Genomic DNA, 14,590 nt, shown 5'->3' with positions numbered 1-14,590 from the left:
TGTAGGAATAGATGGATGGTTTAACAGAGAAGCCATCAGTGTTCATAGAGGTTTGTCAACCCATCTTCCTGTTCCTACCACTTATCACATCTATAAAACAAGCAAATGTATCACTTTATAAAGGTTTATGGCTTCAAAACCTAATTTGATTACATACTTGGAGTAGGAGTTCTTTATGATCTGTTATGAAAACATACATTTGGAAAAGCTTTCATCAACCGGAATGATTATCAAACCTCCTGTATATTTTATTATGTTTGCATTTGGCACCAATTACTCACCATCAATATTAATGCATCTCAGTGCAGTCAGCACCGACAGTGTTCAAATTAATGAGATTATGGCCATTTCAACTTACAGTGCTCAAAAAGACAAGACAAGCACACATCTATTTAAAAGTAATGTTTATTTTGCACCATCGAAGAAAAATCTCGGTGCAAAAGATAAATTCCCAGTTACAACATCAGTGACAGTGCATCTCAGTAAAATAGTAATGCTCAACAAAAAGAAGAGAAAAAATATCATTTACTACATCAAAAGAATATCAACACCAACAAAAGCACAGTATAAGTAAAAATTCAATGTTCAAACACAAACAACCAGTTTACCTTAAAACAGACAAAGGCGGCAAATAACAAGAAAATAATACAGTCACTTGCAATAATGCTTCATCTGGTACAGAAACATCAGCACGACGTCCCCCACTGCCACTCACGCTCTCACACAACCACACACACACACACATACATACATACATACATACATATGGTGCTGGTACAAAACAGGAGCCAAATGATCATAATCCCATAACCACAGCATTAAAATCAATTACATGTAATAAATATCAGTAAAAGCACCTTTAAAGCTGAAATGTGTTTAATTGATCAACCGACTGTGCAACATGTAAAAAAAAAAAAAATTCAATAAAAACATAATCACATCTGGAGACTGATATACCATTAAAACAACTGTCAAATTTCAAATCAATACATACATTTTTTTTTTTTTTTTTTGCTCAAAATCAAAGATTTAAGGAATATTTACACAACAGACCTCGCAGGAAGTTCTTCAAAGAGCCTTTTTAAAGTCATGATTAAGTGTCTCATTTTGTGATATGATTTGAATTTCAAAGCCATACAATGTTTTAAAACCACTTTTGTAAAAAATAAAATAAAAAGGACCACTAATTGGTGACCTTTGCAGCCCAGGTAAAAAGAAGCTGAGCTTAATCAACAGGGGGAAAAAAATTCACTGTCGGGGTAGCCGCAAATGGCGCTGGTCTGATGGGCCCACAGAAAACTGTAATACCTTTGTAAGATTCTCTTGCCCGAGGCGGTTGTGCACTCAAGCCACCACGATAGATTTTACTCCAGTCTGTGTGCAAACACTCAAGCTGCACTCTGTCGCATAATAAAAAATCCTGGGTGACACTTCCTTAGTAAACCCAAGATACCAAAATATAGAAAAACATTCTTATAGTTCATCATCACAATAGATTAGCATGCTAGACATTTTCAGACCAGCACAATAATGCAAGTAATTTACAGCAAAGTATGACAAGAAGAATCGCGCTAGATGTCATGACCACCACTGTGTCTCCGTCGTATACAGGTGCTACTGTTGGACACTCGGTAAGAGTCCACTGTGACCACTTCAAGTCAAACTCTGATTGTTCATCGAGACATTTAACTCAGAGCCAAGAAACTAAACATGTGCTCTACACACTGGGATCTGTGGAGTTGGTAGTGTAATGGAGGTGCAACTGTTTTACAAAGACGACGCCCTCTGGACCAAAAATCAAATCTTTATCAAAATAAGATAACTTCCACTACATAATTATTCACTCTACACAATCTTTAAGGTTATACAGACCGCAAACCCTCCCCTCTGTGCTCAGTCCTTTCAGAAATTTGCTTTTTCTTTACTATTCGGTCATTTACATTCTCTGCAAATCGTGCAAACTGCTAGATATTTGCCCAACCCAAACAAATGAAAATTAACTCAACAGTTTTCACAAAACTGTTTTTTTTTAAGGGGACCAAGTGCCTTCATGGGGCACAACAGCACTTATGGCCAAACTTATGCAGTTTTATTTTTCTACCAATCATTACATATGTGGCAAAGTCTAAAATAATTAGGTACAATCAAAGAATTACATCTGCAAACTCCTGGAAGGACTGTATATTAACTTTGTGCAAATTTGTGTATAATCACAAAGGCTCATTTCATATATTCACTGCTTTGCTGTATATATGGCTTCTGCTCATTTATGGCTCTTTTTTCCCTTTATCCCTATGTAGCCAGGCACTGCTTTTACCCACAGTGAAAACAGGTAAATGTCTCATTTTTTAACTTTTAGTGTGAGAATACTGAATAAGTATAATTTTGTCTAAAGGCCACGGATTTGAGTAAATCTTAGAGATACCAAATCAGACCTCTACCGTCCTCTCTTCCATCCATTTAAGAAAAATACATGTTTGGTTTTTGGGGGAAATGTTTCACAATAACTGAAGGTGTTTAACTGTTTAAAAAAGGTGTAACTAAATGTTATATTGAATGAAAACTTAACACTAACCCAAAACCAGTCTTTTGGTCATCAGTATGTTATCTGAAGGTGAGTGACTGGAGGACTTCATGTTGCCAGTATTAGCACATACTGCTTCATTCCCCAGCTGCTCTCTCCCCTGCTGTTTAGGCTAGCTCTTCTTTGGGGCCACAGTTTGTTTTGGCTGTGCTTTGGATGCGGTTGCAGAGGCAGAGGCAGAGGAGGAGGTGGAAGAAGAGGAGGAGGAAGAAGATGAACTCCATCGGGTCTCTACTCCTGTGCTCGTCATTTTTAGCTTCCGCCGTTTTGCAAGAGGAGCGTTGTCAACACTTTTCAGAAAGAACCCCTCTCTCTTACCACGGTTGAAAGCCTGACAAGAGAGGAGAATGAGGACAGAAGATGTAAACACTTTAGAGACACGCATTCAATATGGATTTTTAGACATTTTTTTAAAATTCTACAGCGCTATTACCTTGTAGGTAGCATTAACATAGGTGCGAACAGTAGGTCCACTGGACTCCAGCACATCTGGAGTGCACAATGGAGTGGTGGACATGGATGCTCCACCCTGCAGCCAGCTGTTCTCTTTCAGATCAGAGAGTTTGAGACGGTTCTCTGGATCCACCGTCAGCAGGCCTTTTATCATAGACAGAGGACACAAACAAGAACAAAATGAGAGAGACACAGACAAAACAAAGTGACGCATTAGGAGGGGGTGAGGAAAAATATTTATCCAACAGCAAAAAGAAACCCTAAAAACACTATTAAAAACATTCTTTAAGCAGAGATTTTGACAAAGTTATACAGTCAATGAAAACTATATACCTTTAACCAGCTCTTTGGCATCCTCTGATACTCCTTTCCAGGCTTCCCCTTCCAATGAGAAATCACCCTCTTTTATCTTCTGCATGATGTCAGCAGCGTACGATGAGGTCATCCCACGTTGCTCACTCTGAAATGGCACCTGGCCCGACAGCATGGTGTACTAAGGGAGAACACACACAGATCATCTTCAGTTACTTCAGTTCATGTGACTGATGTGACAGAGAACCGACATGTTAAAGATCAAATTACCAGGATGACCCCGAGACTCCAGAGGTCACAGGCTTTGTCGTATCCTGCACTCTCAAAAAGTTCGGGTGCAGCGTACTGCAGGGTGAAGCAGGGAGTCTGCAGGGGGGCGCTGCCTGCAGGACACAGGCGGGCAAATCCAAAGTCTATTACTTTCAGCACCGAGTCCTCCCCCTCATCTGAAAACAGCACGTTCTGTAACGGTAAACAAAAAAAAATTGCTGATGTGTTATTTATAGTTAATAAACAGGGCTCCATTTTCCTGACACAGCACTGTCCATTGAATAACACTAGTAAACAAACTGCTACTACTAAACACTATCGATTGGTATGATTCTCAGCACATGTGGCAAAAAGGTGGGCGTGAAGGGCAAACGGGGTGAAATTAGTTGTTGGTATTTCGGTGACAAATTAGAAGACAAGAGCCGTTTCCATATCACTCATCCATCTTATGTTGATTCTCTCTGAACTTTAACTCAAGACTTGAGAAGAAATGTGCAGGCATTGTGGAATAATGTAGATAAGGAGTTTTTCATTCATATCAAACATTTTCATATATAGCATATCAGCAGTTTGTGGTTAAAACAGGCATCTCAGGAAAACACTGGGCAATTCTTAACACTATCTGTTATTAACAGCTGCTTGGTACAACATGAAAGCCTTCAGTTAATTATATCCCACAGCAATCTGAAGCCAGCAGGGTGTTTGAGTGACAACAGCAGTACAAGAGACATGTTACACTGTGTCTGCCATGTTTACCTCGACTAAAATCAAACTGCTCGATTCTCACTCTGTATTCAGCCACTTTAGGTGAGACGACCTATGACTGCAAATGGGCTGTTTTGACTGTTATTACTTTAATAGCGTCTGCTTCATAATTAAATACAAGGTTGAAATCTCATTTTCTATAATGTGACATTTAAACGTACCTTGGATTTACAAGTTTCGTTTTCAATTACAAAGAGTTATTTTGATTTTCAGTGTGGTGTGACACAGCAGAATTGTGACAGGAAAAATGTTGTTGTCTATTTGAATTGAGAAATTCTGTATTTTTCCGGGGATTATCCCCACCACTAACCTCTGGTTTGAGGTCTCTGTGCACGACCCCAGCCTCGTGCATGAAGCTGACAGCCGAGACCAGGCTCTGTAACAGCTGACTGGCCTCCGCCTCGCCGAAAAGTTTCTTCCTTTTGATCCTTTCGAGCAGCTCCCCGCCTCGTAGAAGCTCCATCACTAAATATGTGTGATACTGACAGAGTGGGAGAAGTGGGGAGACAAGGGTTTATGTGATGGATCTCTTGTTGATGCAGTTCAATATCTGGCCTGTTACTGTAATGTCAGTGCAGGTACGGTACATGTTCCTCCACTGTACCTGATCGGTATAGACTTCATGCAGCTTGACGATGTTGGGATGAGCCTCACACTGCCTTAAAGCAGCGATCTCCCTCTGACTGTTCGCCTCCATCCTAACACAGACAGAAGGAACACCAAAGGTCATTCTGTGACCTTGACCGTCAGATAGCACAGAGATACAGGACAGATATTTATTACCAACATGAGCTATTACCATGAAGCTTCAATCTTCACTCACCTGCGGCTCACAATCTTGACGGCATATTCGTGGCCAGTTTGCTTGTGTTTGCATTTCCTGCACACAGAGAAGCTCCCCTCACCTAGCGGGGGCCCGTGAAGACACAGCTCATAGTGATGGAAAAACTGTGATTCCTGAACAAAGAGGGGATGGAGTGATTCACAGGGAACTGTTAAGGAAGATGTGCTGAGTTCATTTTTGTTTTGGTTTTCTTTTGCGTTTGCCACGGCTAACAGAAACAGAACAGGGATCTGACTACATTCACCAATGTGTCATAAGCCAAAAAGTCAATATTGAAGTACCTGAGAAGTGTTTTCACATCCTTTAGATTTATATACAACATCTGTTTCACAATCTTGTCAAGGGGGCTTTTCAATATATGATATTATCAAAACGCCTTATATATTCATAATTATCTATTGTTGTTAACAATACACAACTACAAAGCCTGATTTCTATTCAACTGAGCTGTGTAAAATTGAAAACAATACTTTAGCTCCACTTTATGTTCAATCAATTTATGTCATTCAGTCTCAAGTGATAAATACCACCTTGAAAAACAGATCCAATCCTTTAATATATTTCTAAACAGATAGTATAATACTGTATATTGGCATAAGTGTGATAAATGCTGTATGTCCTTCTAGCTCTTCATACAACATATGAAAACAATTATGCTGTGAAATAAGATACCCCAAGATTGGTTGATAATCTAGGCTAAATCGACTAGTTTCTCTTCCTCTCTTCCTTCCTGTTGGCTGTGATAAAGAAACACAGCTCAGACATTTTGTGTTACAGTGGTTCTAGTGCAGTTGTTATGCAGCTCTCTGATGAAGTTAAGAACAGCTGATGCTCAAGCGAGGGTTACAAAAACATCATCAGAAGCCAAGATACACTGGTTGGAGAATGGAGACCCTTACCTCTAACATTGCACTGCGCTGGACAGAGGCCGAACCTGGTCGATCAGCACCAATCTGGGTCTCTACAAAATCTCCCATGACCGCGTTCTTGTTGAACAGAATTGAAGGAGCAATAAAAGAGTAACCCTAAAATACCAGAAGGAGAGATAAGATTACATTTTGAGCTTTCACTTTTGAGGGAGAGAGTGAAAAACTGACAATACAATTGTATCAACCTTAAAACTATTGTGTGAGTCATTATTTTTCAAACAAATCTACTTTATACAAATGTTTTTAAAAGGATGCTCACAGGTTATTTAGGAATAACTGTTTAAGGATGAGACAGGACCGACCTGGAACAAGCGATCAGTGCTCGGAGGTGTGCTTGCTGGAGAGTAGACAGGATCCATCCCAGTGAACTCCTCAGCAAAGTTTCCCGTATCCAGTTCACTCTTCAGCTCCGGTTTGAATGGACTTGCCACCTTCTTCTGTGCAAGGTCAGCCCAGTTCAGTCCCTGTTAGGACACAAAGCAGATGGCACTCATGGATGAATTAAAAAGAGATGACAAGGGAAGAGAGATGTCGGGGCAAAGCGCAGCCGAGGTTATGTCAGACCTTGAAGAAGGAATGTGCTTTGATGTCCTCTGCCCCTCTTGGTCCGGAGCCAAGTCTCTTGTGAGGATCTTTGACCAACAATTTCCTCAGCAGGTCCTGAGCAGTTGACCCAATCATTGAGGGGAAAGGTGGATCACAGCGCAAAATCCGTCTAAGTGAAGATTGGTGGAAGAGATGGAGAAGGCTTAAAGCTTTCAATCAGAATCGTCTTATTCATCATGACATGTGTCATTATTAAGTATAATTAAGTAAATGGTAACTACAACACAATTTAAGATTCAAATGTGCATTTTATGGAGATGGAGCCAGCACCACTCACTTTGACACTTCACTCTGGGAGTTCCTCTCTCCTTCCAAGGTAAAAGGAGACGCTCCTGTCAGCAGTTCAAACATTAGGATCCCAAGGCTCCACCAATCCACCGACTGAAGGGAGAGACAGGTTAAAAACATTACATGAAGGAAGGAGAACAAAATATTAATTTTAAAAATGTATACTGTCAGTGCAACTTGCGTTGTCTATTGTGATCCTGACAAATACTTCAAAAGGTCGCAACTTAAATGTTGATCTAATGCACAGTGATAAAAGAACATGTTACTTATTTACCCAAAGTTGAGACTTAAACAACTTTACAAAAGCTACAAGATCAAAAGCACATAATCTGAAGCATGTGTGACAAGTGTACTCAGGGCGTGTCAATGTTGTTTTTTTAATGTTATATGATGAGAACTATGAATGATCCCTTAGTTTGTAATAAAACTGTTTAGTTTCATAGTTTAAATTTAGTTGATGAAGAGAAAACATTTTGTGTTCTAGGTATAAGAAAGACTGGTTTCTCTGCAGGGATTCATACAAAGTCACATCCATGACAAAACATTATATAAACACACATGGCACAAAGAAACTCCAACCTTCTGGGGCCATATTATAATCTTCCACCTGACTGATCCCAACATCTAAGCGCAATTATGTACATAATGTGCATGTGTGCGCTCTGTGACACATATTGCTTTTGACAATACACCTTTAAGTACCAGTGAAATACCACACAACTGAGGTTTTTGTTGTCACTTTACACCGCCTCAAGATAGTAACGTGCCAACAGTGTGCCTGACCACACCTCAGACCAACACGCCCATGAGCACAGAGATAAGAACAAGTGTTGACGCCAGACAGGAAAATAAACACTGCATTGAACTGAAACTGCAAAGACACTTGTGCACTAAGTTTACAGACACTTAAAATCTTTACCAAGTGTTTTAACACCTGCTAAAGCACTGCTTGCTGCTTTACTTTCATATATGTACCTTGCCATGCCCCGACTTCCCCCTGATGATTTCAGGTGCCATGTATTCAATGGTCCCACAGAAAGAGTAGGTCCGTTCCTTCTGTATTCAGAAGAAAGGGGACATCATGTCAATTTGTAAAAAAACAAAAACAAAACTCAAATTAACAAAATATTGAGAGAAAATAACATTACACACATTCTCTGTGTCATTTTCCACATGCAGACACATTTCTATGCGTAGGTTATGGTTTTGTGTTCACATACCTCCTTTTCCAGAAACTCTTTGCTGAGCCCAAAATCTGTCAATACCACATGGCCTTCACTATCGAGAAGGATGTTTTCCAACTTGATGTCTCGGTACACAATCCCAAGCTGTGTGAAAACAAACACAATGAAATCGTACCTGTTACAGTCATGTGGACAGGGATGGACATGCGGCACAAACTAATTTTTTTTTTTCACAAAGAAAGAAGATAGAATTGAACCATTATCAGCTGGATAATACCAGTAATTGAATCGCTTTAGGTCTGTTCAGTTGTTCTAATAGCTAAACTTGTCAGAGAAAACAACGGCCCAGACAGCACAACACAACCTGAAGTACAAGCCTTAATTGCACTAACATCATGAAATGAGAATCTAACTCACAAAAGACAGTATTGCCTTGATGGCTATATTTGACGCCATCCAGAGGAACAACGCGTTAAGAGTCAACTTTATGGTTTTCAGCTTATTGGACAATTTGTGTGAGTGGTGATGTTTCCACAGGCAGCAAGAATCTCCTATTGTAAAGATTTGTTTTCATTACAATGTTGGATTGTCCATCTGTTCACATGCTGAAGGTCATAACTTGGACAGTTAGAGTGCTGCTAGTTAACCTCAGGAGTATATTAAACCAGGACTAACATTCAATAATATATATATAATATGACTCAAATGGGATAATAATGTTGTTCTGTGTTTGCTAAATTTGTGTAACGAGGCAACTGCTTTGAAACACATCAGCTATAACAACTTTCTAAATGTATTGTTCCGGTGCAGCGTCTCTGTAAGCTTCTTTTGTCTTCCTTCTCACCCCCCAGTGTCCAAAAAAAATCGATAAATGCAGCTTTAGGTTATAGAGCTGGAAGGAACAACACCCACCTTGTGTAGGTGCTCCAGAGCCAGGATTGTTTCCCCAATATAAATCCGCACCGCCTCCTCAGGAAAGTGATCCCGCTGGTACAAATGAGTGAACATCTCCCCACCGCTCACATAGTCTGCACTCACACACACACACACACACACAAATACACAGGGAGCTTGAATAGACATAATACAAAAATTACACAAACACACATATTGCACATAAGGCCAACAAACAGACAGAAGACAGTAATAGACAGAAACATAAAGAGAACATCTATTCAGCAATCCAAGACTGAAAAAAGACAGGTCTTCCTCATATTTGGCTCTGCTGCTCCACCACTCACCCAAGATGAGATGCAGTTTGCTCTGCGTCTGAAAGGCATAGTGGAGCGTGACCAGGAAGGGAGACTGGCGGATGTGCTCGAGCACCTGCCTCTCAGTGCGGGTATGTTCTGTTGTCTTTGCCTTTTGAACAATTGCTGCTTTTTTCAACACCTAAGGCAACAGCGGAAATGAATTAAAAACATACTACTTAGTTACAAAATTACTTACATTACAAGATTAAGTGAAATACTAGATTAGAACAGAACAATATGTATAACTGTATTGATAAGAGACAGCACATATTTCTCCTATTAAACTGAACTGTGATTTCCCTCATATGCTGTGCAATTATCAAAATGAGATCAAATTTGGATAAAAGCAAAATCTGTGAATCATTTCAAAGTATTTTCCAACTTGTATTTAAAACATCAGCTAGAGTTTTATATTTGTTAACAAGAAATTATCACATTTAGTTCAATACCTCAACTAACAGTCTCACCTTCATAGCATATAGTTGACCCACATCATGGCCGCTGTTCTTCCGGACCAAAAACACTTTTCCATAAGCTAAAGAAAGAGAAACAAATATATCCTCAAGTCATTCAATTTACTGTTATTTAGAAAGTTAAATAACTACTAACAAACTAAAAAGTAACACAATCAAATTATCCCTTAATTGGGTCCACTGCAAAACATCAGCACAGGGGGAACAGGTGTAAAAAATGATTTAAAGTGTCTGGTAATAAACTATATGCAAAAACATTCCTGTGCACAACTTATAATTAGGTGTTATTTGTTTGTTGATAGAGACATCCTCTTAAGCTCTCCCATAGGTATTTTGTATGGAAGAGATTTAATAAGGGCGAGGTCTACAGCATATGCTTTACCCAGTGAACATACGCATATTACTCACTGCCTCAATGTTTTGCAACTCCCAAATCAGGAAATGAATGTTAAGACATGTTTTACCGCAGCTTTTAGCTCCTCAAGGGAACTTAGTCTTTACAGACTGTAAAATTCAATTACAAACACTGTACCCTCAAGATATCTAACCACGGCAGGGGAATATTTCCTGCCTTTATTCACTGTATCTCATGATAACAGTTCACTCAAGTTTGCTTCAAGTTTAATCACTTAACTTAAGACTTACCTCCAGTGCCCAAGACTTTGAGCAGCTCAAAGTTCTCCATGCCGACCCTCTCAGTGTGACCTGTGAGGTTCGCTAAGGATAGAAAGAAAATCCAGAATCAAAACATAACAGTGTAAAAGCTCAATTTCTGTACCCTGCAAATTTATTTGTTTTAAAAGGTCAGGAAGACTTGTAGCAAAGTGTTTTACCATCTCTGAAAATGTTCTAAAAGAGATGTCTAACTTTAAAGAGACGTGAACTGTGTTTGGCTGTAAGCTTTCTACACAAAGAAAAAAATCTTGTCTGTAATGACAGACAAATAACCCTAATGTGATCAAATATAAATGACAGAGGCGTTCATACATGATAAAGGTAAGCATCATATGTATTCAATCTGAATCGATTTTTTCAAAGCTTCACTATTAGAAAGTGCATTACTTAAAACATAATAAGAGAAAGAATAATGTCCGCTGCCCTTCTTTTTTTTATCGATATAAAGATTTGTGCACTGCAATCAATATCTACACCTCTCCCGCTACATCTCATGAAAAACCAGGGATGACATCAGAGATTGCCATGTGGTCAGGTCTGCAACTATCCTGAACAATTCAGCCAACTGAGGGTGAATAAAGCAGCTGCTCTCTGCTTTATGTGGTTTTAAGGGTATTTTGCTTGTAAAGTCACACTGCAAAGTCTATCTATGATATAAACAGTATCAATTAACAAACTTGAAGTCCAGATTAAAGGTTTTTATTAGGCATTATTACAGCATAACTACATTACATAACTGACTTCTGCACCTTTAATAACCAATGCTCTGAAAGCCTGGCACATAGGTGGTTAAGATCTTTCACATAAATGACTTAAGTGTAGTAAATCCTATGATATCATTAATGTAACTACACTGATCAATCCAAAACACCTGCCTGACTTTAGAGGAGACAACACAACTCAGTCTACACGCTGTGTGACTGAAAGTATTTCTAATAAAGAGCACTGCTTTGTGAGTTTATTTCATTCAATAAATAACATTTCGGGGTTGTGTTATATTGTGCTGCAAATTTGAATCATCATCCTTCTGTCAAAGACTGAACAATTATAAATTATAATTAAATCGATGCTGTGTTAATTAAATAACAGAACCGACACCTGTGCAGTTATGGTTAAAGTGTAAACAATGTGGTTCATTACAATCGATGTACTTGACTTCTTGACTTACCATTGGTGATTTGATGCTTGACAGTACAGTCCATTTCATTTGTTTTTCCATCGGAGTCATCACTGCTACCAGATGTGTCCCCAGGCATAACTTAATGTAGACTATAGCCTTATACAGACTGTTTAAGATAAACTGGGTGGTAAATATATATATAAATATATATAACAGTATGCGAAAAAAGCTACTGTATCAGCATTATGTAGAATATAAGGATTATTCAAATGATCGGACAGATGTGTTTCCTAAACAATACTGCTGCCCTAACGTTAATCCCCAAGCCTCTGACAGACATCCTGTTGTTTCGCATTATTTATCTCATGTGATAGGACGAAATCATTCCGATAACACAGACATACAGCTTTTTCAGATTTTAAAATGATTGTTTTAAGTTATTAGCCCAGAGAAAGATCGTCAACACTGATTGATTTCGATTAAATGCACGTCAGATACAGCTTCAAGTGTGATGTACACACAGTTCAAGTGGCTAACGTTAGCATTAGCTGCCCAACAGTATTCACAAGTTGTGGCTGACGTTACTTGATAATAACGCTAACGCTAGTTATACCAAAAAAATAAAAACATGAAAACAAAATAATAATGCGGTTTGAGTCAGTATGTTAACAGCTACAATGCCAGTTAATTAGCATAACAGGTACAACACCAATACACATTTACAAACTAGCAGCTAGCTGGCTAATTGCTGCTGCTGCCCGTCAAAGTTTCAAACGTTGTGCTAATGATAATGTTTTAGTTCGCTGTGTCAAGTGGCCTCTTCAGATACAGATACCACCTATCACACCATGTTGGCAAGTGTCAGGTTTAGGTAGCTCCTTATCTTCTTTGTCTCCACTTGAGTCAAGTTAATGATTCGCCCATGATGAAATATATTTACATCTCTCTTTGTATTTATATTGTCAGAGAGGCTAGCTGGCTAGCTGCTAACTCCAGGATGCTTTCGACACACACAACCTGGGCGACGGTCAGTCACGTGACCGTCCGGGTGGGCGGAGCGACGTTAAAGTGACCTCGGAAAATCCAGTAGCCTAGTTCCTAAAGTTTACATTGACTTATTTTGTCTGTTTAGTTTTTATTTGTTTATTTAATATAATACTTTTTTATTATAATTATCTCAATTTTATTAAATTTTGATTATGTATATTATTTATATAATTTATATATTGACGTGCCCTGCTGAGAGGTGTTATTATTATGTTAACATTATGTTATTATTGTTGTTAATATGCCTTTATATTCTGTAAATTATTTATTTTAAATAATAATAATTTAAAAAAAAAGTTCCTAAAGTTGGATATAAATTGAGGACAAATTTTTTGTTATTTTTCTCTCAGTTTCTTCTTTGCAAACTTCTCTGGAAGTTATGACATGTGCCTTTTTGATTATAATAAAGAATTGAAGAAGCATTATTTTAAGTGACTTATATTTCTGTATCATTTACATCCTCTTTATTCAATGAATTCTACCCATGACTCATCTGTTACTTGCTGTTCTTTCTGTATACTGTTTGTATTTCAATTTTTTTATTAAGTTGAGTATTGTTCATAACCATTTGAAACTAAACACTAAGCATTTTAACTACTATTATAAAATTTAAAAAAAATAGCTCATTTACTGATCGAATTTTGTGTTGCATTGATAAAATGTACCAGACCTTTGTGATACAGGGCTTACATTCTTGCTGCTTCAACACATGAACCACCATTTTCCATTTACCACAAGTAGCTATTCATTGTGTTTATTGAATACTTTATTAGTGAAGTGTACAACTATCCACAGAAGTTTGTATTGGAGAGTGTCTCCACTGTAGATTTTATTGGTCCGTGTATTGCAAGGTGTTTAAATCACATTAACAAAGACCAACAATAGAACATGGGTCTTCTACTGCATTGATTCAGTGTCAGCGTTGTTGGTCTTACAAGACAAAAAAAAAAGCCACCACCCACCTTCATAATACATTCAGATACTGTATATTTCACAGTACAGCTGACTTCCATTGGTATGTTACACGTCTCAGGAGTTTCTTTTACATTACGTGAAGGCAACACATTTGTTGCATGTAGTTTATGACTTTTATGGTGGTATTGCCCACGCCTATTTTTTGTGTTGATCGCAACAAGTCATTACTCATGACAGAGCAATTCCACTTTAGAAATATTAAACAAAAGGTGGTACAATTTCCAACATATTTCAGATCCTTGTGGAAACCCTAGCACAGAGTTACTATAACAATGTGGTCACTTGAGGTATCTGAAGCCACATGTGGCCTAAAGGTCAATAGCAATATTACACTTATATGTATGGCCTGTCTGGAAACAGAAGCTGAGCGACTGCAGGTGTGGGAGGACAATTTCCACCATCATGTGCAAAGCCAATAAATGATAAATTAGAGAAGGCTAGCACAACTCTCCATAAGAATTCCCTCACTGAGTGAAATACACCTTGGTAGGTAGTGGCTGGCAGCACTGGGATTTCAGTGCTCCGAGACGAGCTGTCAAACATTAAAGATGCATCATGAAGATACATCACGAATTGAAAGACCTGTGCTCCTGGTTACTTGACCAATAGTTAGTAGCTTAGAAGGTAAATCCACCCTTTAACCATCAGGTTATTCCCGTTATCTCTCATGGTAGCCATAAAGGCCAGGCAAGGCAATTTTATTTTATTTTATTTTTTTAACAGGCACCCTCTATTTTCAGATACGGGAAGACAAAATTTGAGGCTGGCTAAAAGTTATGTACTCTATTTACCAAAGTTAAAACACAATCACT

General features: G+C 38.4%; 1 protein-coding gene across 1 annotated transcript; it reads right to left on the bottom strand.

Annotated features, from left to right (window-relative positions):
- Positions 1–397: 397 nt before the first annotated feature.
- On the bottom strand, positions 398–12,767 carry rps6ka4 (ribosomal protein S6 kinase, polypeptide 4). Its single transcript, XM_083986135.1, has 18 exons — positions 11,805–12,767; positions 10,607–10,678; positions 9,956–10,023; positions 9,477–9,627; positions 9,148–9,263; positions 8,272–8,379; positions 8,027–8,107; positions 7,041–7,144; positions 6,722–6,872; positions 6,460–6,621; positions 6,128–6,253; positions 5,208–5,341; positions 4,989–5,082; positions 4,695–4,865; positions 3,620–3,811; positions 3,371–3,530; positions 3,018–3,181; positions 398–2,915 (listed from the first exon to the last, which is right to left on the bottom strand). The coding sequence occupies exons 1-18, from the start codon at positions 11,890–11,892 to the stop codon at positions 2,697–2,699; spliced, it is 2,361 nt and encodes a 786-aa protein (XP_083842261.1). The 5' UTR covers positions 11,893–12,767; the 3' UTR covers positions 398–2,696.
- Between the last annotated feature and the right edge of the window lie 1,823 nt (positions 12,768–14,590).

Source organism: Trachurus trachurus (assembly GCF_905171665.1).
Source record: "Trachurus trachurus genome assembly, chromosome: 14".
In the NCBI taxonomy this organism is placed as follows: domain Eukaryota; kingdom Metazoa; phylum Chordata; class Actinopteri; order Carangiformes; family Carangidae; genus Trachurus; species Trachurus trachurus.
This window is presented reverse-complemented; position numbering and strand designations above follow the sequence as displayed.